This window comes from Periophthalmus magnuspinnatus, chromosome 24 (genome assembly GCF_009829125.3).
Source record: "Periophthalmus magnuspinnatus isolate fPerMag1 chromosome 24, fPerMag1.2.pri, whole genome shotgun sequence".
NCBI lineage: Eukaryota > Metazoa > Chordata > Actinopteri > Gobiiformes > Gobiidae > Periophthalmus > Periophthalmus magnuspinnatus.
The window spans coordinates 4,986,232-5,009,588 of NC_047149.1; the positions used below are offsets into that span (position 1 = coordinate 4,986,232).

Genomic DNA, 23,357 nt, shown 5'->3' on the forward strand with positions numbered 1-23,357 from the left:
GCGTGCGAGGTGAGCCATTTCTGAGCGGGGCTGATCAAACCTATTCATTCCGCGCGGCTACATGCTTGTTGCTATGGTTATGCCGCGGCGTAATATAGAATTCAATAGGGCACTTTGACTCGCCAGCGCCGCTATTTTAAATCAATCCGGCGCTTTAAGGTGAGGGGCGGGTCAGAGCGGCGATGGATGGGGGCATATGCATTTCAATACCTTCAGTGTTTTGTGCGTGGTTCAAATCCAGGAGGCAGGCTGGAGTTCTGTGTCCGAGGAATATGTGGAAAAAACGACTTGCATAGATTTTTTTTTTCATGAGATGTCATAGTATTCTCATGAGCTTATAGTTAAAGGGGTACTTGGCATTAAAGGGCTCATATTACGCTATTTTTTTAATCTATGTTATAATGTTTCCTCTTCAAAAACATACCCACAGTACCTCGTGATGTCATGTGGTAATACAGGAAGTGCTCCACTGTGTTTTTAAACTCCACACACCTTCACTACAATCATTTGGATCATTTTAACCCTGGAATTGCTCATTTCTACTCGACAAAAGGTAGCTATTAACTACTACTATATGACATCATAAGGTGTAACAGAGCATTTTAAGCTTTGGAGATGTAGACAGACTACTCAAACATATGACTGAATAAAAAAATAAAAAAAACTCCAGGTATGTTTTTGAGGAGGTAACATCATAACACGGCGTAAAGCTCAAAAGAGTCAATTTTGCGAAATATAGAACCTTAAAAGTCTAAAATATCTTGATCATTAATTTACATTTTGGTCACGGAAAGCTGCAATATTGATCTAAATCACATTAAAGGAGACCTATTATGCAAAATTGACTATTCAGAGATGTCATTGTTTCAGTTACCCACCCGAAGTTGTATTGCAGTAGTGTGAAATATCAGATACTATCGATAATGAAACTAGTACCAAAACTAAACAAACAGGAAACAGAAATGAATCTTTCCTGAATATCTTTAGAATGATCTTGAGCTGTATCTTTCACAAGTATAAGACACATAGTACACACCCATGGACCACTATGAACCTACTGCACACTGAGGGATTACACAGATATAACACACATGGGAATAGAAAACAAAGTACTACCATTTAATGTTGAAAATCACAGTATAATGTTTAAATAAAGAGTGTTTTTTATTATTGTGGTATTTTAATCAGTATTGAGTATAGAGTCTATTCTTTAGTATTGAAATCAAGTTGAAATATTAGTATCGTGAGTCTTACAGTGTTCACATTTTAGCCGAGTGTTTGGAGGTGTGAGGAGCAAGCTCAGGAAAGTGTATCCGTGTGGAGCAGCCTCATTGCTTTACCTGGCTGAATAATTGAGGCTATTTTGGGTAATGGATCCACACAGAGGTCAAGTGTCTGCTGTCCAGTCAAGCTTCTTTTTTTTTAATCGTTAAAGGACGGTAACAAACAATACAGCAGTAAACAAACACAAGGGCATTTAAAGGTGGGGATTTTTAGGGCCTAAACGTGGCTTTTCTCAACTTTCAGAAGTCAGAGAGGAAATTTGCCATCACTCTAAGAGCGCTCCTGCCTTACTTCATGGTTAGTGCAGGATAAAACGCTTTATAATTAGATACAGACATCGAACATTTGTCTCATTTTGACCCTTTGAGATGTTTCTTACAATATATTACACTGGGACAAGATGAATTTCACATGAGTACGGTGGCTTTAATTATTTAGAAAAATAATCAAGATGTTTTTGAAGCTGGACTGTACAATTTAGAACAAAGGTTAGGTTACAGATTTTGATTTAAAGATGCTAAACTAAACTTAATACTTAAATTATTAGTTAATACTAAATATTTTACTTTAAATAAAATATTGTCACACGTTCTCAGAAATTCCATTTAGTGTTTTGAATTCAAACTGCCTGATGTCTCTCTCTGTTGGTGGTTTTCACACTCTAGACTGTGATGATGGAAAGAGACAGATTTTTCCTATTAATTACATTGTACTTTTCCATGAAATATTCAAAAGGTAATTTACAAATGTTGAACCTGGTCATTTCTATTATTCATTAGACCCAAGAACTCACTGTATTACAACAAAAATCCACATTTGAACAGTATTGACTTGAGCTGCCTCCATCTGTGTTACATATTATCGGCCTATAGAATGTCGTGATATGATATTTTTTATACAGTGGGATGAGTCTGGTCCCTCCGTCTTGACTCAGAAACAAACATGATCGTCCAATCAGATTTGTTTATTTCAGAGACGTATGTGAAGCGAAAGAGCCCATTGGTCACCATCACTTACAAACAAAATGACTTTTCTCTCACCTCAGATTAATCGAGTTTAGTGCTTGACTTATTGATACTACAGAAATATTCACAGGTGACCAGACTCACATCTTCGTTGAGTTGTGTTCTGTGTGTGTTCTGGATCACAGGCAAAGCTGTTTTTTTTTTAAGTTGACATGATATTAATTAGATTTGGGGAAAGCTGTATTATTTATATGTTGCATTTTGAGGTGTTTTTGGTGATGCTCATGCCTCTGGTCCAGCAGCAGAAGTGGAGACAGTGCGGTCAGCTACGGTTATGTCATGTTGTTAGCCGCTCAGTAGAGTCTGCAGCTGCTCTGACTCCTGCTGGTCACTGCACTGCACTACAATGTAATCAGCCTGTGCCCGGGCGCTCAAATGTTCACAAAAAGATTGTGCTGTTTGACTAAAGACACTGTTCAGTTTTGTAGAATTGACTTTGATGATTTAATGTTATTTCCAGTCAAACGTTTGGACACACTATTTTACTTTTTCGTGCATGTTTATTTCCAGGATTATTTACATTGTACTTCTCACTGAAAGCATCAAGCCTATAAGTGACAAGTTAGATTTTATATTTTCTTTTAAAGCCTTTGCCCTTTAGTTTGATCACAGCTTTGCTCTCTTGACATTTTTTGACCTTGAAAAGTCAAACCTGTGAAATGAAAACCATTCCAGGAGACTTCATCTTGAAGCTCTTTGAGAGAAGGACAAGTGTTTGCAGCAGTGTCCACAAAGCAAAGGGCGGCCGCTATGAGGATATGAATATGAAATATGTTTGAAGTATATTTAGTTAAGTTATTTTGCTACATAATCCCATATATGTTGCACGATATATTAGAGGTCTTGGTTCTTATATATTTAAAATGTAGAAAGTAGTAAACATATAAACATTTCTTTGTACTAATGGGAAAAAGTGTTTTATTTTACTGCACTACAATGACATTTGAGCCATAGAAGGTTGAATAAATTACTTCTATGACTCATTATAGACATAAACTAATTACTTAACTGTTGCTTTTTGTTATTTATTTATTTATTATACAATATTGGACATTTAGAACTGTTTTTAGGGAATAATTTTTCCCTAATGGTTTGGTTTCAATTTTATCATTTACTGTCTATATTTACTTTGGCAATATTATATAAAATTTGATATCATGACAGACCTGAACATAAAGAAAAAAAACTGACTGAGGAGGTGTGTCCAAACCTTCCAAACATATTAGACCATTTAGTTTAACAAGACACAATAAAACATGTAGAACTAAAACAAGTTGAAGCTTTATTTAAACCTTAAACCTGCTTTTAGAAATAATAATACAAATAAAGTTACAGGTTTGACTTTGGGTTCTTTTAAAAAACATAATTTAAGTCAACTTTATATTATACCAGCAACAGTCGTGTGTTCAGAATTAAACCAATTTTCAATCATTAAAATCTCTTTCTCTTCCACTGTAATATAAATTGTATATTAATCAATTATTTTTAATTAACAGAGAATTGATTTGCGATTCATTCAGTTTCTTGTCCTTGCTGTAAACGCTGGAGGCTGCAGTCAAAATCCTCGGACCATTAAAGACACGTCCTACCGATCGAAAGGGGGCGTGGCAAAACTCCCCAAACTATTAAATATCGCTAGAATCTGACCGTGTGTCTAACCCAAAATGGACTCAAAATCTGCACAGGAGTTGATGCAAAAATACTTTAAATTAAAAGTACAAGGAAACTGTATTTATATGTAAAAAGGTGAATGCTAACTCATGATTCACTCCCAAATATTCAGCAAACTCACTCCTCCTTTCTGCTGTTGTCCCGTATACGTCCTTATAACTGAGATGGGAAAAGGGTTTTTGGTTATTTTGCTTCCTAAATGTGGAATATATTTGAATGACATATAAAACTGGATAGATTGGTGCCACAAATGCATTTTATACTCACACCTACACCTGTTTATTGGTCATTTTTTGGCTATACGATAAGATTTAAGCCATAAAAAGGTTGAACTAATAACCTCTATGACTCATTACAGATGCAAACTAACAACTGAAGTGTTTCATTCTGCTGTTTATTTAGAGCAGCTCATCATTTTTGTAGATTTATTTTAGTTTTTGTGGTTTAAATCTGCTCTTGGGTTTTTGTATCAGTGGCATAGTTTATCGTCTGTATTACTTCAGCAATATATCGCACTTATATCGCAAAATGTGTTATAATAAAGTTTAAAAAGGACATTGTTGCTTTTTTCATGGCTGTTCTCAGTAGCTTTTTATTTTATTTTATTTTAAACACCCAATGCCTAATGATAATGTACAATCTCCCCCATATTGTAGGTTATAAAACTACTATAAATGTACTTCAAGGCTTTATGTATTTTAATAGTCTGGTGTTTAGCCCAAACTAAATAGCATCCGTTTTCATTTGGTTTAAAGATTACACTTATAAATATTGACTAAATTCATATATTTGTCTAATTATGACTTGGTTTGGTGGGATAGTACCTAAATATTCCTCATAGTTTTACATTTAAGTGGAAGTTTGTGAAGAAAAGTAGTAAACAAAAAGTTGGAAAATGCAGGAAATAGTGAGTTGTAAAACAGAATGTACACACCAAGAAAATTATAAACTTCACCGCAATTATAAAACGAAAAAGACTGGGCAAAATGATGTGTCAGAACTTAAATATAATCATGTTAACTATATTTTTGGGAGATGAGTAGTCTAATCTGTCATATCCACTTTAAAAGAGCAGGGCTAAAGAGATGTGCACCTCTCACCACTGAATGCAATTTAACTGTTAATTATTTCCTTTTTGCTCAGCTTTATTGCACAATTTATCCACAATTTATCCAATTTCTTTTGCACAATACTCTCTGAAAGCTTTACACAGTCACTCTTTAGACACAACTAGTCTATTAACGAGTTCAGGAATAATAACAGTGTATGAAACTATAGGTCTTGTCGTTCAGTATTTGAAACTGGAACGATATTTTTTTGCGCGGTAAATATTTATCACGTGTACTTTTTGCGCTACTGGGAAATTTTTGCTTATTTTCACAGATTACAGACGCAAACTAATGACTAAATTGTTTCATTCTGCTGTTTATGTATTGCATTTTTGAACAGTTTTGTAGATTTTGAAGAGTTTTTGTGGTTTAAATCTGCTCTCGAGTTTTGTGTCAGTGGCATAAATTAGTTTCAGTATTTTTCGTTTATCGTCTATATTTACTTCAGCAATAACTCGTACTTCAAAATGAGTTATCGTGACAGGTCTATTGAGCCATAGTCCAGTGAATTGCATTGTGCAGTAACACTATTACACAGTTTTAACCATGTCTGGCCTGCGCTGATCTGATTTCACATGATAGAAGTTTTAAAAGCAGCTTTGTAATCATGTCTGGAGACTCTTTCCAGCTTTGCACTTGTTGTTTCTTCTTTTTTTTCCATTCAGTTCATTTTTTCCCTCACTCCCTCCCTCCTCCTCCTGATCTCTCGCTCATCGCCCGCTTTGCTGCTTGTCAAATGAAATAAGACCATGAGCTTTGGCACGTCCCAGCAGCCACAGTCACGGCTGGTGCTGTACTGACATCTACTGGTCCAACAGGGACAGAGCATGTACTTTTTTACACGGGCTGGTTGTCTTTTCGTTTAATTTTTGCAATATTTGCCCTGCAGAAGGAGCGAATTATCTACCAGCGTTTCATTGTGACATTTTATTATTATTATTAGCAGTAGTAGTAATGGTAGTAGTAGTAGTAGTAGTAGTAGTACTTTATTTTCTTTATATTATGGTACAAAAGAGTTTACTATCCTGTACTGTGTTTATCCCAGTGTCAAATAGTATTTAATTTGGAACTTGCTGTTGTAAAACTGAAAAAAAACAACAACAAAACTGCAAAAAATTTGAAGAGTTGGGATTTTTGTTGACTAAATCAGTTTAAATGAGGCTAAAACAATAACTGCTGTCATTGAAAGTGGTTTGCTGTGGAACTCCAAGGATGTGCTCTGAGGAAATAACATTATATTACACAAAACTGACTCTTAATGCTTAATAAAATAGCGTCATGTGAGCTCTTTAATAGTGAGTCGTGTTGAGGGAGGCTGATGAGCGGTTCATTCATCCACAGTAGAAAAGGTTTCAAAGGTGACAACATTTTAAAAACAGTGTCCACATGAAACCTCTCAAACTTTGTCTGGCACCTTTTAGCAAAGTCAGAGTGCAGTTGTGATATTACATTTGACTTGGACAAAAAGAGTTCAGAGCTGGTGAGTTTAAATGATTTGAGAAGCTGCAGTTGCAAATAAATAAAATAGTGAAGGCAGATTTATGAACTTGATCGCACTATTTATTATAATTATTTTCATTTCATTTTCATTTTCATTGTTGCACTGTTGTCATGGTTACACACACACACACACACACACACACATATACACACAAAAAAATCTAAAAACAATTTAAAAGGACCAGAAAGATGGAAAAATCGTTCCTTTTCTTGGCCATAAAAATTATACACATGATACAAGATGGTTTGAAATAAACTTTTTAGACTGTTTTCCAATAACATGCCACATACAATTTTACATAGTTATTATTTTGTCATTATCCAATTGTATGATTTGATTGTTATTGTTTTAAGTTCTTTGTTAAACAGGTGGATGTCAGGGGTGTGTAGATTATAGTCAGTGAATTGCATGGTTTTACACCAGCCACATAAATCCTCATATGTTTCTGTGTGGTTCTGGCAAAGGGGAGAGAGAAGGGTCAAAATCTCATCTTGTCTTGTTCTTAATTCCGTGAAATTGTATCTGTCGCCATCCTTAATGTTCTCCTTTGTTGTTGTGTGTGTTCCCTGCAGCTGTTATAACTGTGGAGGTCTGGACCACCACGCCAAGGAGTGTGGCCTGCCCCCTCAGCCAAAGAAATGCCACTACTGCCAGAGCATCACGCACATGGTGGCCCAGTGCCCGCACAAGGCTCTGGCGCCCCCCTCAGGCTCTCAGGACCCACAACACGCGTCTACCTCGGCCTCCAGCTCGGGCACAGGGAGCGGGGCGTACCTGTGTGCCCCGGACGAGGAGGAGGGCGGGCGGGCCGGCTCGGGCTCCTCTCCTCTGGAGGGCTCCTCTTCGTCCCCAGAGGAGGCGCACTCGCAAAGAGCCCCGCGGTCCCAGCGCTGGAGGAAATCCTGAAGAAGCAGCAGCACGTCGCCTGTCAATCAAGCAGCCCTCATCTACCTCGTCAACCAATGGGAGGTCTCTGATAGGTTGCGGTCATGTTGAAGAATGTGATGATGTCATAATTCAAGATGGAGGACAGGGGGCTGTAGTTATGTCACTCTGTGGGTGAGACACTAGTTTCAAATGACATTCACAGTGAATATCCATAAATGTTGAACCTGACCATTTAGAATTTTTTATTGGGCCCAGAAACTGTTACCAAGTCTGTATTATTAAAGGTGCACTATGTCACTTTTCTAGGGCGTCATTCGTAGGCCTGTCACGATAACTTTTGAAGTGAAACCAAACCATGTAACAGAATTATCCCTTAAAAAGTATTCTAAGTGTACCATATACATGAGCAGTAAGAAATAACATTGACACCCAAAAAAGATTGTTCCATCTGTCAAGTATTGAACGAAAAGTTCATATAGTAATTATCGTGATAGGCTTTGTGGTTTACCAACTACTTATCTCTAGAGAAGATATTCCTTTGCCTGTAATGTTCCACAGTATGGCATTACATTACATGTGTTCAATTATAGATGTTTTATTGCTTTGAAGAACATGCACCTCACCCTCCAAAGGTTTGACCTGTATTTTGGCCTGGTGCACTTGCCAGTCTCCAGGGAGATAGAGACATCAAATACTGCTATACTGTCGAACATTGTCGAGAAAGGAGTAACATCTCCATGGAGACAAGCAAGTGGTAGACCCCCCATCAGAAATGTTCAGATGGCACATTTAAAGAGCCCATATTACACTATTTTCTGTTAATGATATTGTTTCCTCATCAGAAAAATACCTGAAGTTGTGTTTTGTTTCATTCACACAACAGAAAACACTCTGTTCCACCTTGTGATGTCATCATGTGGTAATACAGGAAGTGCTCCAACATATTTTTTAAACTCCAAACGGCTTCACTAGAATCATTTTAATGATTTCAGCCCTGGAATTGCCCATTTCTACTGAACAAAAGGTAAAAGGTGCATGTTAACTTGAGAACTACCACTACATGACATCACAAGGTGGAGCAGAGCATTTTGAGATGTAACAGACTAATAATAAAAGGTTACTCAGACGTGTGAATGAAACAAAACACAACTCCAGGTCTGTTTCTGAGGAGGTAACAGCATTCAAACATGGCTAAAAGCTAAGAAGAATCAGTTTTGTGTAATATTGAGCCTTTGAATAAATTACCACACTTTGAATCCAAGACTTTATTCAATTTTTAGTTTCATGAGGGGTCAGTAATTTCACTTTACACATAGAATTCCCTCCTGTCCTCCCTCTCATCAAAAAACTGGGTCTTTATGAATGTTGCAACATCACATGAACGCAACCTATCCTCCAATACTTCACTTTTGTTTTGGGTTTTGTTGTTTTGTTTTGTTTTTTTTTCTGAACCAGCGCAGCTATGGCAACGATCATTGGGGTACGTGCGTGTTGTGAATGTTTGAGAGTTCTGGGGTGCAGCTAACCTCCGCTGGAAAGGGGACTGCAGGGAAAGACTTTTTATCATGTTTAAAAAAAAATCAGTGCAGCTCAAGAAATAATGTATCAAATGTATATCTCCTGTTGTTTTTTGGACCTACAGTTTGGCCATCTGATTGTAGTTTTGTTTTTTGTATTTCAGTACTCGCATGGCTGCTCGTACTATAGCCGCGAATGTATGTCTTCGGTGGCCTAATCGTTCCATAATGCATCCTCTCAACGCACACTGTAGCTCGTTTTAAGACGGATTAGCGTCTAAAAGCACGAAGATAATCCACGCGAAGGATTGCGGGGCTAAGAACCACCTTAAGGGAGAGAAAATATGGATGCCGCTCCTCCGGGTCGTCTGGGCTTTTCTTTCAGTGAGCTGCTGTAATACTTTCTTTCTACCCTCGCGCCGCTACATACCGACCTTGACCGGACCCACAGATTGTCTTATACGAGCGTGCACGTGAGTGTGTAGTCCGTGCACTTGCCTTGGAGAAAGCCTTCGTTTATGTCGGAATGTCAAAGAGTAGAAGAATAGTGGACTAGTGGCTCGGAATTGCTTGAATGTATTTCCAAATCTCCAAAGTAAAAATGAAAATAAATAAATAAATGTTTCCCTAGTGTAAAAATCTGCTAAAAAGAACCAATCGAATGTAAGTTAAAAGTGCTGCAGCTGATGTCTTTAAAACGTGAAAAACCGTTTGCAGCAGTTCGAAGTTATTCCTCACTTACCTTATGCATTCGGAGCATTCTAATAATTCACATGGATGAGTTTATAAGTGCTTTTAACAACTTTCAGAGACCAGAGCGGAGTTTTGCCATGATGGTAGAGCAAGCAACAATTGCCATGTTAATGCGCAGTTTCTGGCGCTTTATGATTTGTATTTAAATTACTAATAACAAATATTAAGGTAATGTTAATTGTTCTTTGAATCAAACCTGAAACCTTTCAACAAAAAAGTCCACAATTCTTCTACTACCCTACCTTAAAACTTTACACAATAACTCCTCTGATTGCTAATACCTTAGTTAGAGATGCCTTAGACTTAAAAAGCAACATATTATCCACGTAGTTAGCTAACGAATCAGCGCCAGTTAGTGATTTAGACTTGTTTTTTGCCCTAGCTGAAAATAACATTATAAATCATAGTATAAGTCATTAATATATATGATATAACTGAAAAAGGTCTATTAACTATGAGTATATAAGGATGTAGTTTGGTCATGTAGGTGCCCTGTAAATTACTGCATGGCTAGCTATGTTTCTCTCGGTTGTCGTTTTGATTCAAAGCCTTATTTTTATCACACAAACTTGCCACATGTAAAACCGTAACAGTATCACAAATGATCTCAGCTGCTCAGATGTACAATATTACCTCACCGTTTCTTCCTGTTTCGGGAAAATATAACACATAACAAATGTGGCAGAACATTGAAGCTGCTCGCACTCCTTTTCCACCTGTGCCTACCTACCTGATACGTACTGTTAGCCTGCTAGCTAGCACCAGCCAACCGGACACGTCAATGTTCTTACTATGGGAAGTTGTGACGCTGCTGCTGCTACACTAAATGGAGAGACGTAAAGTTCTAGAGGGGAAAAGAGAGGAAGTTGTGCTGCTTATGGTAGAACTTGAACTGACTGACTGCTGACCCGAGAGACTGACTCCATCGTGCCCTAAATGTGACCCTCAAAAGGGGCCAGACGTAGTGTGTCACTCAGTAGTGACTTGATAGTACCCCACACTGACCCAACAGACCCAGCAGTTAAGCATCTAACCGTGATCCAACTGACAATAGCAGATCTAGGGCTGGACGATATGGAGCTAAATTTCCAATTGTGATCTAATCCTGTGACAATATGCTAATTTGATCACATTATTATATTGTGATTCAGAGCTTTTTCTGTTGAACGCAGCTTTCTGCTCAAACAGACACTTTGATACTCTCATGCTCTGAGTGAGTGGCATTTGACCAGTCACAGTGAATTGTGAACTCTCAGAAGCAGCAGGTGGTATTTATTTCCCCCTAATGGAAGTAAAAACTATAATGATCAAATCCAAATTTTGATCTCAGCTCTAAAAAAAATAACCTTTTTGGGGCCCCTACCCCTAAATAGGCCTACCCCAAAAGTGACCCAACAGTGACTTGACAGTACCCCAAATTTGACCCAAATGACCCGGAGAATGATCCAACTGTTATCCAACAGTGATTAACTTAATAGTGCCCTATAAGTCACCCAGCTGTGGTCACACAGTGATCTATCCAGCAGAGGCCAAAAAGTCACTAGAAAATGACCCTAAAAGTGACAGTCACAGCAAAAGTGGCCCACAGGTGACTCAGCAGCCAAATGTGACTTGAGAATGACCTAAAAGTGACTTGAGAATGACCTAAAAGTGACTTGAGAATGACCCAAAAGTGACCCAACAGCAGGTGAACCTCTCTCTGACCAGATTGAATGTGAAAAGAGCTGTCCAAGGGTGGACGTATGTATATCGTAATGTTCTGACAAATCAATCACTTTGTATGATGAGATCAAACTTAGCTTGTGTGCTAACTTCTTCTTCTTTTATTTTATTTTTTTTAAAGAAAAGAGCTCTAAGTAGACAACCAACTATTTTGGTATAATGGTATTGTACCAAAGAGTTTGGCTTTATTCTTGAAGGCATCTTAAGGTGTAACGCGGAAGTGCTATTCTCTCTGCGCGTGTTGTTTGTTTTTTTATGTACAGCTTTTTGAATGTGTGAGTGCGTTACATTAAATATCAAATGTATGGAGGTGGGTTTTGCCAGTGAGAGGGAAACTGAGGGAAGTATAGAGCAACTCCAAATACTGCGGCGCATACTATAAAGGAGGCAGAATACTGGAACATATAATGCAGATTAAAACATTTATTGTATTTTTGTCACCAAATACTGTCTTGTTTTTCAAACCAAAATTTGACCTTAAAGAACACATATTATTCATTAATATTATGCTCTAATTTTAAAAAGTGCTTTTGGTTTCCTTGGGATAAGTATTTCACAAAGTATGTGAATGCTATGCTAATGGAGCCGTGCGTTCATTGTGAACAGTTTGATCACAGGACAAGGCCGGTTTAGGAAAAGACTGGATTTTTACCTGTGACGCAACTAAATTGGCAAAATACAAAAGGATCTTTTTTGAGTGCTCATAGAAGATTACTTTGGATTAATTGATTAATGAAACAAGTGTGAATGAAGCTAAATACAACCCCAAGGATGTTTTGACGAGGGAACAGTATAACACGGTTAAAACCTCAAAAGAGTCAATTTTGCATAATATTTGTTCTTTAAGATGTGTAAAGATGTATGACCTTCAAGACATTTTGGTAATCTGGTAGATTGTGCAGATCCAGTTGCAGCCGCTCACTTAAAAAAACCTGATAAGCTCAAGTCCTGGTAATGGGGTACTACTTTTCCACTCATTTTCCCCAACCCACTGGCAGAGTCCTCTTCCATACAAACCAATGCAGCGACAGTACCAAGATGAATGACCAAACAGCCAGAGCACAGGCACGCTCCACAACTCTGTTTTGTATGGTGTATTTTTACATTTTTACACAATTCCTCTCAGGATGATGAACTATTCTCAGGGAATTAACCAAAAAAGTGTATTTTATTCTTTTGGGAATCATCCACTGACTGACTGACCAACCACCTCTGCAAAGCAATGGAGATATGCCGTTTGTAACCCATATCCATGTACTGACTTAGCAACTACCTCTTGAGTTTTACATAGTTGTGCATTTCTTTTTTTGTTTTTGTATATTTTTGATGATATGATTAACTGTAGGTCTATTGTACTAAAGGTGTGCTGTGAGCTGAAGTTCCCATGTGTTGCCACAGACTCCCTGGTCTTCCTTCCCACTGTTGAATAATAACTTTTGATTTTATTTTTTTATTTTATTTTGGGGTTTTTTACTGCAAAACTTTCCTTTCGCTGTTACTGTTTTGTTTACAGCAAAAGCCTACCTCATAAACTCGCTGTTCCTCCACAGACCAGACCTCCTACCGCTAGCCTGCTCTACCTCCACGCATTCTCACGTACGACTTTGATAATACATTGAAACGTCGCACAATGAGCCACGAGATAATCAAACGCCGTGGCTCGACACTTACAATCATGTAAAGCAGTGATCTTGGGCTACGCACCTCCTCAGATAATGTGTAAAATGATTAGTTTGCCCTATATAGAATTGTTATCTCTTAAAAAATATTCCTTATTAAGTTTCCATTATAAATATCAGAATAATCAACTGTCCTTTATCATTTTAAAGTGGGAGTATATAGCTTGCTCCCATTTTCAAATCTATTGTGTCCAACCCAAATTGTATTATTATAAGCCTCTTTCATACATGTTGTGGATTTTCGTAGAGCTGAAAATGCGCTATTGCATATAATTTTGATGTTAAAAGATTTAGAAATTATTAATATGTAATATTTGTTTGCTGAAGAGAAATGACAAGTCTTAACACGAATTACAGTGACACCAATTCTGTCAAGTGTCTTGCATATGGGACTGAACCTGCAACTTTGGGTAGATAAGCGAAGTACCACTATCTATCTACTGACTGTTGCCTGGACAAAGGTCAGGAGTACCTCGCTGGAGATCAATTTATTTCATATGTTTTAGAATATCAAAGGTCAAAGTGGACAACCTTGTCTAAACCCTTTATGAAATTTGGAGTACATTAAAACTCCACAGAGAAAGGCTCTGTAGTACAAGTATGGAAGAGGCTAAAGCCACATTTGATTTTTTCTGAAGATATTGATTTTGAAAAAATATAATGTCTTTGTTATGGTATAATGTAACCAATAATCCCTTATGAAATCCTGAAATGAAAGTATTGGGATGGACACAAGGAGTCCCTACATGTATTGATATGATTTGTCTGTTTTAGCAAATACGTATTCCCTTGTTTTATCCGACTTCTTACTTAACCCTTTCAGAGCCGCAGATAATCACGTCAAGTTTGGAGACTGAGGCCATGTTTTTTCGGCATTGTAAGCCTTGAATCAGTGGACTTTTGTACCAATAGTGAGATGTGTGTCTGAAGACTTTTTGTAAGAACAAACTTGTGAGATAAAGCTCAGTATTACAGGTGAACGAGATCTGAACAAAATACACGGCTATGTTCAAAATATAGTGATGTTATTATTATAAGTAGCTTTATATACTATTCTCTCCAATCAATGTAACTACTGATAGATCTTTTGTGTTGTGGTCAGTATTTGAAAGAAGGTAGCCATTTTTCATATCGCACAATGACTGTTATACAATTGCATATGTAATAATCAAAGGGTATGTCTCATGTAATTAAGCACATTTTTTCCACACAAAATTTCTTTAAATTAAAAAGGCACAATATGTAGTTGAACATTTGACATAAAATTACCTAAAATGAGAGAAAATATATAAACTGTTTTATAATTGTAGTATTGATTATATACCAAAGACCTGGATGTATTTACTTTAAAAGATTAAAAATACCTGCCAATTAAAAAAGTAAAGAGTCATTGCATATTTTAATTATTGTAACTTTGTAGTACATCAAAGCTTACAAAAATATTGCTAAAGATTCAAGTGCAAATTTTGGCTTGACTATTACATTTCTATAATTAATAACATTTTGACAAAAAGACGGATTTATACATTATTGAATGAATTTCTTTAGATTCAAGTGCAAATTTCAGCTTGGCAATTACATTTCTCTAATAGATATGTGATCAATTTTTCAAAAAGCAGGATTTATACAGACGATGGAATGTATTGGATTTATTAAAATATTTAAAAAAAAATGTAAAGCATCATATGCAAAATACAAACATTTAAAACTAATCTGAACAGCTTGATTTGTGCATCAAAATGAGACAGTAACTCTACAATACCTCACTGCTGCTGCCTTTGCTCTGATCAAATACATGTGCTATTGTGACTTACGGGATTTTTTTCTTTTTGAATTTCAATTTTGACTTTTTGATCCGAACTGGAAGCTAGGAGCTGTTACCTCTCACATTCCTGGTGTTGTGTTGAAGTGGCGCGGCCAGAGGGTCACCTGCTAAGAGCCAAGCACTGATGATTCTTTTGAAATGGGGAAAGCTTCTTCTATATTTGTGCATATCACTCGTTTTATTTTACCCCCAATATACAAAAGTGTACTGCCTTTTTATTTCTGTGAATCTTTGGATTGGATTTTGAAATAAATGTGTCTTAAATGTTTTACTTGATTGGAAAATAAACCTATTATAATGGCATTAAAGTATGTATAATTTCCTACTACATACTAGAGTGTGATTCTTTATTATTGACTAGTGTTATGCTCAGACTACCACTACTACTACAACTACTACAGTACTTTATCAACTTTGGGTGTCTTTGTGTTCTTTAATATTTGTAGTAATGTCATATTTACAATAGATGTCACCAGATTTCAACTACTACAGCCAAGTCTATCAATGAAAGGTTGTTGTTGTTTTTTTTTTCTTTTAAATTCACTGTATATATGTTCTAATCAAATATCACTTTTACTGACAACAATTGGAATGTAGTTTTATTTTTAACCACAAAAACACTGGACATATCCCATTTATTTGTGTTATAATTTGGCGTTTCATTTCTCAAGACAATTATCCGATCAAAAAGCAGAAGGAGCCTCATGAGTCTCTTATTTTGCCACGTCAAACTGAGGTGAATTCTGGGCAAACAGACCCCTTAAGCCGGTCCAACGATAAAATAATAAATACATTATGACAACCCGAGTCCACCAATATAGTGTATAAATGTTGTTAGCCAATAATATAATCTACTACTAAAATTCAACAGCTGACATGGGTGTTTTGAGCTGTGTAGTGGGTGTTTTTGTCCAGTAGAGGGCAGTGTAGGACAGACAAACTGCTACATTGAATTGATCTACAGTCTTTCATTCATCCAATAACAGGTGTAAAACAAAATACCCTGAAAAACATGCAACATCTGAACTGACCTCTTTGTCTTGGCTTGGTGTCTCCATGGAGATAGTAAAAGTTCCATACTGCACTGTAAAACATTCTAGGCAAAAACAGATGTTATTGGACTGGACTGAAGCTTTGTTTTGACCATTTCAGCAAACATCTGACTGTGAAGCTGGCAGCTATGTTTTAGCCATATTTCCACTGCTTCACTGTCTTTATTATTGCCAGCAGGGGTCGTAATTATTCAAGTCATTGTCTATGTTCTGTTAATTGGGTTGCATCACTTTTATGGTGTGAAAACCCAATCTTCTTCATTTATTTATTTATTTATTTTTTTATCCACTGTTACTGGCATTTTGAGGTGCAGTTTACGTGGGTGCACTGGAGGTGTCCGTCATCAGGTCTTATCAGTGACAGAGGGAGGAGGGGGGTCATCCCACGCCCACTTCCTGTCCTCCATCAATCAAATCACAGAAGACATCTTAGCCCCGCCCCCTGCCCCAACCTCAGACTGATGAAGAGCTAAAGGTGAAGAGCTAAGGTGAGAGGACACGAGCGAGGATGAATGAAAATGTGAATCCAATATATAAAGCATCAGAACAACAAAAACAGAGTTGACGATTCCGTTCAAAGTACACAGTGTAAAGGTGCATCACGTAACTTTTTTTGGTGGAGCGTCCACTACATACTTGTCTTTATGGAAATGTTATTGCTTTGCTATTTCTATCAATAAAAACATCTGCAATTGTAATTTCACACCAGTTACACATGAGATAATGTATGAGCACCACCACATCTAAAGCCGGAATACATCAGGCCTAAAGTGGGACTAAACATGCTCTAAAGTTAAACCAGGGATAATGCTGTTCTAAATGATGAATAACACAAAACATGAATAGATCTGTCTATAAATAAAACAGATATTCAAGCTGTACATCTACCACAGTGGCTAACCCTCCATCAGAAAAAAAATACATAGCGCACCTTTAAAACCACAGCAGTATCAATATTATGTAAAAGGCAAAAATGTATAAAGAAGTGGACTAAGGGAGTGTAATGTCACCCACAGTGTTCGGCTCCAGTTTTGGCAAACCGTCCGACGCCTCAGGAGGGGGAAGCAGTGCTTCACCAACACTGTTTACAGTGCGGGTGGGGAGCTGCTGAGTTCGACTGGGGATGTTGTCGGGCGGTGGAAGGAATACTTTGAGGATCTCCTCAATCCCACTGTCACGTCTTCCGAGGAGGAAGCAGAAACTGGGGACCCAGAGGCGGACTCGTCCATCACCCTGGCTGAAGTCACTGAGGTGGTTGGCAAGCTCCTCGGTGGCAAGGCTCCGGGGGTGGACGAGATCCGTCCGGAGTACCTCAAGTCTCTGGATGCTGTGGGGCTGTCTTGGCTGACACGTCTCTGCAACATCGTGTGGCGGTCGGGGACAGTACCTGTGGAATGGCAGACCGGGGTGGTGGTCCCTCTGTATAAGAAGGGGGACCGGAGGGTGTGTTCCAATTACAGGGGAATCACACTCCTCAGCCTTCCCGGTAAGGTCTATTCCAGGGTACTGGAGAGGAGAATCCGACCGATAGTCGAACCTCGGATTCAGGAGGAGCAGTGTGGTTTTCGTCCTGGTCGTGGAACACTGGACCAGCTCTATACTCTCCATCGAGTGCTCAAGGGTTCATGGGAGTATGCCCAACCAGTCCACATGTGTTTTGTGGATCTGGAGAAGGCATTCGACCGTGTCCCTCGTGGTGTCCTTTGGGGGGTGCTCTGGGAGTATGGGGTCCGGGGCCCTTTGCTAAGGGCTGTACGGTCCCTGTATGACTGGAGCAGGAGCTGTGTTCGCATTGCCGGCAGTAAGTCAGACCTGTTCCCAGTGCATGTTGGACTCCGCCAGGGCTGCCCTTTGTCACCGGTTCTGTTCATTATATTTATGGACAGAATTTCTAGGTGCACTCAGGGGCCGGAGGGGGCCTGGTTTGGGAACCACAGGATTTCATCTCTGCTGTTTGCAGATGATGTTGTCCTGATGGCTTCTTCGAGCCAGGACCTGCAGCAGGCACTGGGGCGGTTTGCAGCCGAGTGTGAAGTGGCTGGGATGAGAATCAGCTCCTCCAAATCTGAGGCCATGGTTCTCGACCGGAAAAAGGTGGTTTGCTCTCTCCGGGTGGGTGGAGAGTCTCTGCCCCAAGTGGAGGAGTTCAAGTATCTCGGGGTCTTGTTCACGAGTGAGGGAAGGATGGAGCGGGAGATTGACAGGCGGATCGGTGCAGCGTCTGCAGTGATGCGGTCGCTGTATCGGTCCGTTGTGGTAAAGAAGGAGCTGAGCCGGAAGGCGAAGCTCTCGATTTACCGGTCAATCTACGTTCCTACCCTCACCTATGGTCATGAGCTTTGGGTAATGACCGAAAGGACAAGATCGCGGATACAAGCGGCTGAAATGGGCTTCCTCCGCAGAGTGGCCGGGCGCACCCTTAGGGATAGGGTGAGGAGCTCGGTCACACGGGAGGAGCTCGGAGTAGAGCCGCTGCTCCTACACGTTGAGAGGAACCAGCTGAGGTGGCTCGGGCATCTGCTCAGGATGCCTCCTGGACGCCTCCCTAGGGAGGTGTTCTGGGCATGTCCCACCGGGAGGAGGCCCCGGGGAAGACCCAGGACACGCTGGAGGGACTATGTCTCTCGGCTGGCCTGGGAATGCCTTGGGGTCCCACCGGAGGAGCTGGAGGACGTGTCCGGGGTGAGGGAAGTCTGGGAGTCCCTGCTTAGACAGCTGCCCCCGCGATCCGGCCCCGGATAAAGCGGAAGAAAATGGATGGATGGATGGATCATATTTGGAATTCTGACCGTGAGTATCATAGCAACCAAAGAGCCAATCCAGAGCGAGGTTGATGAAGGTCCATTTATATATACAGTCTATGGTAAAAAAGACAATATAAGATTTTCTGTTTTATCATTGGAATGTTGAAAGTCCGAACATCTCCGACATCAGGATACTGCCCTTGCGTTACACTGTATGGGATTAAATTTATCTTTCCTCTTTTCAGCATGTGTTTTTATTGCTCTAAAATACCTTGAAAAACATTCGATTTCATTCTTTAGTGAGTAATCTTGCCTCTCCACAGATCTGGTCTGTGCTGGTCTCTAAACTGGATTTATTAAAGGTTATGATAATGTGCTGGATTTTTTGGGTGTTTTTTTTTCTGGAGCTCGTCACTATAATCACTATGTCAACTCATCGTTCAATATATGAAACTAGAACAATATATTTTGGGCCTCAGTGTTTATCGTGAGTACTTTCTCTTTGTAAAAGTGTGGAGATTTGGGGTATTTTTGTTGTAATACGATCAGATTTGAGCTGTGGAGGAGTGAATAAGTCCCTTTTATGGATACTTACTGGTACATTCTGTTGTTTATTTGTTGCAGCTCATGTCTTTTAGCGAAACAGTCGATTTTAAAATGGTTTACTGGGATTATCCTGGGATTATTATTGAAATCTTTATTAGTGGCATAAAGTAGTTTCAGTATTACTGTTTATCGCAATATTTATCTGTTGTTTTTTGTTTATTTAATATTAACAATTCACCAGTCCCCAGAAGGGCTTTAACACTGTTCAGATTTCACTAAAAAACAGTGTGATTATTTGGAGAAAAAGCAATAAATCCAGTGGATCTGTCAAGAAAGTCAAATTTGACTCCTCAACCCTCTGTGCAGAACATCCACCATCGCAGAATTCACAGGAGAGCTGCCTCCATCATCAAAGACACCACCCACTCTTTCTTTCCAATCAGAGTCTTTAACAGTTGAGCAATAGCCCCCCCTCCTGGACATCAACTTATACTTTGCGCATGATAATTTTGTATACATGCTTTCTTTATCTTATTATTTATCTATTTTATCCCTAATTTTCTTTATATACTTTATCATCCAGTGTGGGCAGTAAGAATTTTATTGTACAGGGAAATGTGTTTCTTTACTGCGCATATGATAATACAAGCTTTGAATTGTTGTATCTTGAAAATATCACGTGCTTACAGGCTCACACACTTACCCCATACTCTCTCTCTCTCTCTCACTGCCTCCTCTCTGCACCCCCCTATATTCTCTTCCTCCCTCTCTGCCTCCTCATATTCTTTTTCTCTCCATATCTCTCCCCCCCAAACCCCCATAGTCTCTCTCTCTCTCTTTCCTTCTCTCTCTCTCTGTCTCTCTCTCTCTGTCTCTCACTTTTCTCCTTCTTCCCCCCCCCCCCCCCCCCCCCCCCTCTTGCCCTGTGGTGTGGATCTTACAGAGTGATTCGGGAGCCAGTCTATTCAAACATTTAAAGGCAAGGCAAGATTATTTGTACAGCACAATTTACAATTCATACACAGAGTAATTCAAAGTTCTTTACAGAATGAGAAAGACATTAAATACCTGGATTTAATTGTCAAAGTAGAGGCCTGTCTCACATCTTCAGAAGCTGTTTAGTCCTGACTCTGGGACCAGCAGGAGGCCGGTCCCTGAGGTCCTCAGTGTGTGAGATGGCTCTAACATGTGGCTCTAACATGTGGGAGCTGCTTTAAAGTCTATTCTCTGAGCCACAGGAGCCAGTGCAGAGACCTGATGAGTTTTACAAAGCTAAAATTACAGAAATGATAACAATTTAAAATTTGATGTTGTAGCAATATATTGTATATTTTCAAAATGTATTATTGTGACAGGTCTAACTCGAACCAAATAATAAATGGTGCTCAGGTTTAACAAATGTGAGCCAAAGTGTATATTTAAAAGCTGCATTTACAGAGCGGGTCGTGGACTTCCCCTGCTCCTGTGACGCCTGTGTTCTGAGTGATTCAGCCCAGTGTCACGCCCCATGTCGCCATACTGCCACTGTCTCTACAGGACAACAAAAGACTGCAGCCCCCATCTCTAATTACGCACTCCTCACACTACTCAAACACGGCTCAAACACGGCTCAAACACACACACATATTTGAGATACCAGCGATGCACAGAGGAAGCCTCCAGGATACTTTCAGATCTGTGCTGTCAGAGATGTCAGCACCTGAACCAGAGCTGACAGGAGCCAGTGAAAGTGACAGAGGTGTCCACGAATTTGACTGTATGCAAAAGAAACCCACAAGAATGAATGTGAATAATAATAATAATAATAATAATAATAATAGTAATAATGCAATAATGCAATAATGCATTGGGTTTATATAGCAGCTTTCACGAGGCTGCCAATGTGCACCATCGGCCCGTCAAACCAGCACAGACACACACAGCTTTTATATTAGGCGATGTGGGTGAAGCAATTTAGTCCTGATTTAGACCAGGTTTAGTCCTGGTTTAGTCCTGGTTTAGTCCTGGTTTAGTCCTGGTTTAGTCCTGGTTTAGTGCTCCTGGTTTAGTCCTGGTTTAAACCTGCTTTAGACCTGGTTTAGTCCTTGTTTAGTCCTGGTTTAGTCTTGGCTTATTCTTGGTTTAGACCTGGTTTAGTCCTGGCTTAGTCTTGGTTTAGACCTGGTTTAGACCTGGTTTAGTCCTTATTTAGTTCTGGTTTAGTCCTGGTTTAGTCCTTGTTTAGTCCTGGTTTAGTCCTGTTTTTTTTAGTCCTGGCTTAGTCTTAGTTTAGACCTGGTTTAGACCTGGTTTAGTCCTGGCTTAGTCTTGGTTTAGACCTGGTTTAGACCTGGTTTAGTCCTGGCTTAGTCTTGGTTTAGACCTGGTTTAGACCTGGTTTAGTCCTGGTTTAGTCCTTATTTAGTCCTTGTTTAGTCCTGGTTTAGTCCTGGTTTAGTCCTGGTTTAGTCCTGGCTTAGCTTAGTTTAGACCTGGTTTAGACCTGGTTTAGTCCTGGCTTAGTCTTGGTTTAGACCTGGTTTAGACCTGGTTTAGTCCTGGTTTAGTCCTTATTTAGTCCTGGTTTAGTCCTGGTTTAGTCCTGGTTTAGTCTTAGTTTAGACCTTTTATGTTACAGTATGCAAATGTAATCCCAGAAGGATTTATGTTGTGAGTAGTAGTAACACTGCATTTGATTTTTATAGCACCTGCCAGTCTGTGCTATCAGCCCCTCTGACCAGCACCAACACACACACACACACACGCACGCACGCACCCCCCCCCCCACACACACACACACACACCCACACACACACCCCCACACCCCCCCCCACACCCCCCCACACACACACACACACACACACACACACACACACCACATTCATGTTAGCTGATGTGGGTGAAGTGTCTTGCCTAAGGACACAACAACAGTTTTGCCCCTGGAGCCCCACAGTGGTACCTGGCACTCTTATCGGTCTCCCATCCAAGTAGTAACCAGGCGCAACTCTATTTGTTTTTTGTTTTTTTTCTAAATGTCTCTGTTGAGCTCTAATATCATGGGGGAAATCATACGCCATTAGTAACACAACACTGCTTTGTAAATAGTATAAGATGAACACATCCCAATGTGTCTAAACCTCACCTCCACTGGCCTTAGGAGACCTTTTGGGAGCGAACATGTTTGTTGACCCCTCCTCTGTGTTATTTTTACCTCCGATTAGCCTCCCTCCTGATCCCCCTCTCTCCAAATGGGTGCTTCCTGTTTGCTCCAGCCGGTCACGGGTCAATTGTCTGTGCCTCCATTGAACCCATGTTTGGATGCCCATTGTGATAGGGGCATTTATAGATTGATTAGGTTGTGGTATTGTCCGTATAGCTCGGTTAGGTTTGCAAGTGTCACATATATTATATCTATTGTCAAAGGCTCGGAAGCACCTGTCTTTTCTATGGGGCATAAAAAGGATGTTAGCCTAGCCGTAGCTCATTCATGAAGCTAGTTCCTGTGGCTTTTTTCAGAAGGAAGTAAATGAAGTTATCTCGAGCTGGTGATGATGTTTGTGAGGTCAATTATGTTGACATTTTAGTCCTGGTTTAGACCTGATGTAGACTGGTGTAGGCCTGGTTTAGTCCTTGTTTAGTCCTGATTTAAACCTGGTTTAGTCCCAATGTAGATCTGGTTTAGTCCTGGTTTAGCCTTGGTTTAGACTGGGGTTGACCTGGTTTAGTCCTGGTTTAGAGCTAGTTTAGTCCTGATTTAAACCTGGTTTAGTCCCAATGTAGATCTGGTTTAGTCCTGGTTTAGTCCCGGTTTAGTCCTGGTGTAGTCCCAGTGTAGACCTGGTTTAGTCCTGGTTTAGTCCTGGTGTAGTCCCAGTGTAGACCTGGTTTAGTCTTGGTTTACATCTGGTTTAGACCTGGTTTAGAACTGGCTTAGTCTTGGTTTAGACCTGGTTTAGTCCTGGTTTAGTCCTGATTTATTCCTGGTTTAGACCTAGTTTAGTCCTGGTTTAGTCTGGTTCTGGTTTAGTCCCAGTTTAGTCCTGATGTAGTCCCAGTGTAGAC

The 23,357-nt window shown here is 39.6% G+C and overlaps 1 protein-coding gene across 1 annotated transcript in view; it reads left to right on the forward strand.

Annotated features, from left to right (window-relative positions):
* The window catches only part of lin28b (lin-28 homolog B (C. elegans)), a 49,117-nt gene extending 41,621 nt beyond the window's left edge, over positions 1–7,496 (forward strand). The window contains exon 4 of the mRNA XM_033991402.2: positions 7,163–7,496. Coding sequence (XP_033847293.2) covers positions 7,163–7,496 — 334 coding nt within the window. The remainder of the gene's footprint in view (positions 1–7,162) is intronic.
* The last annotated feature ends 15,861 nt before the right edge of the window (positions 7,497–23,357 follow it).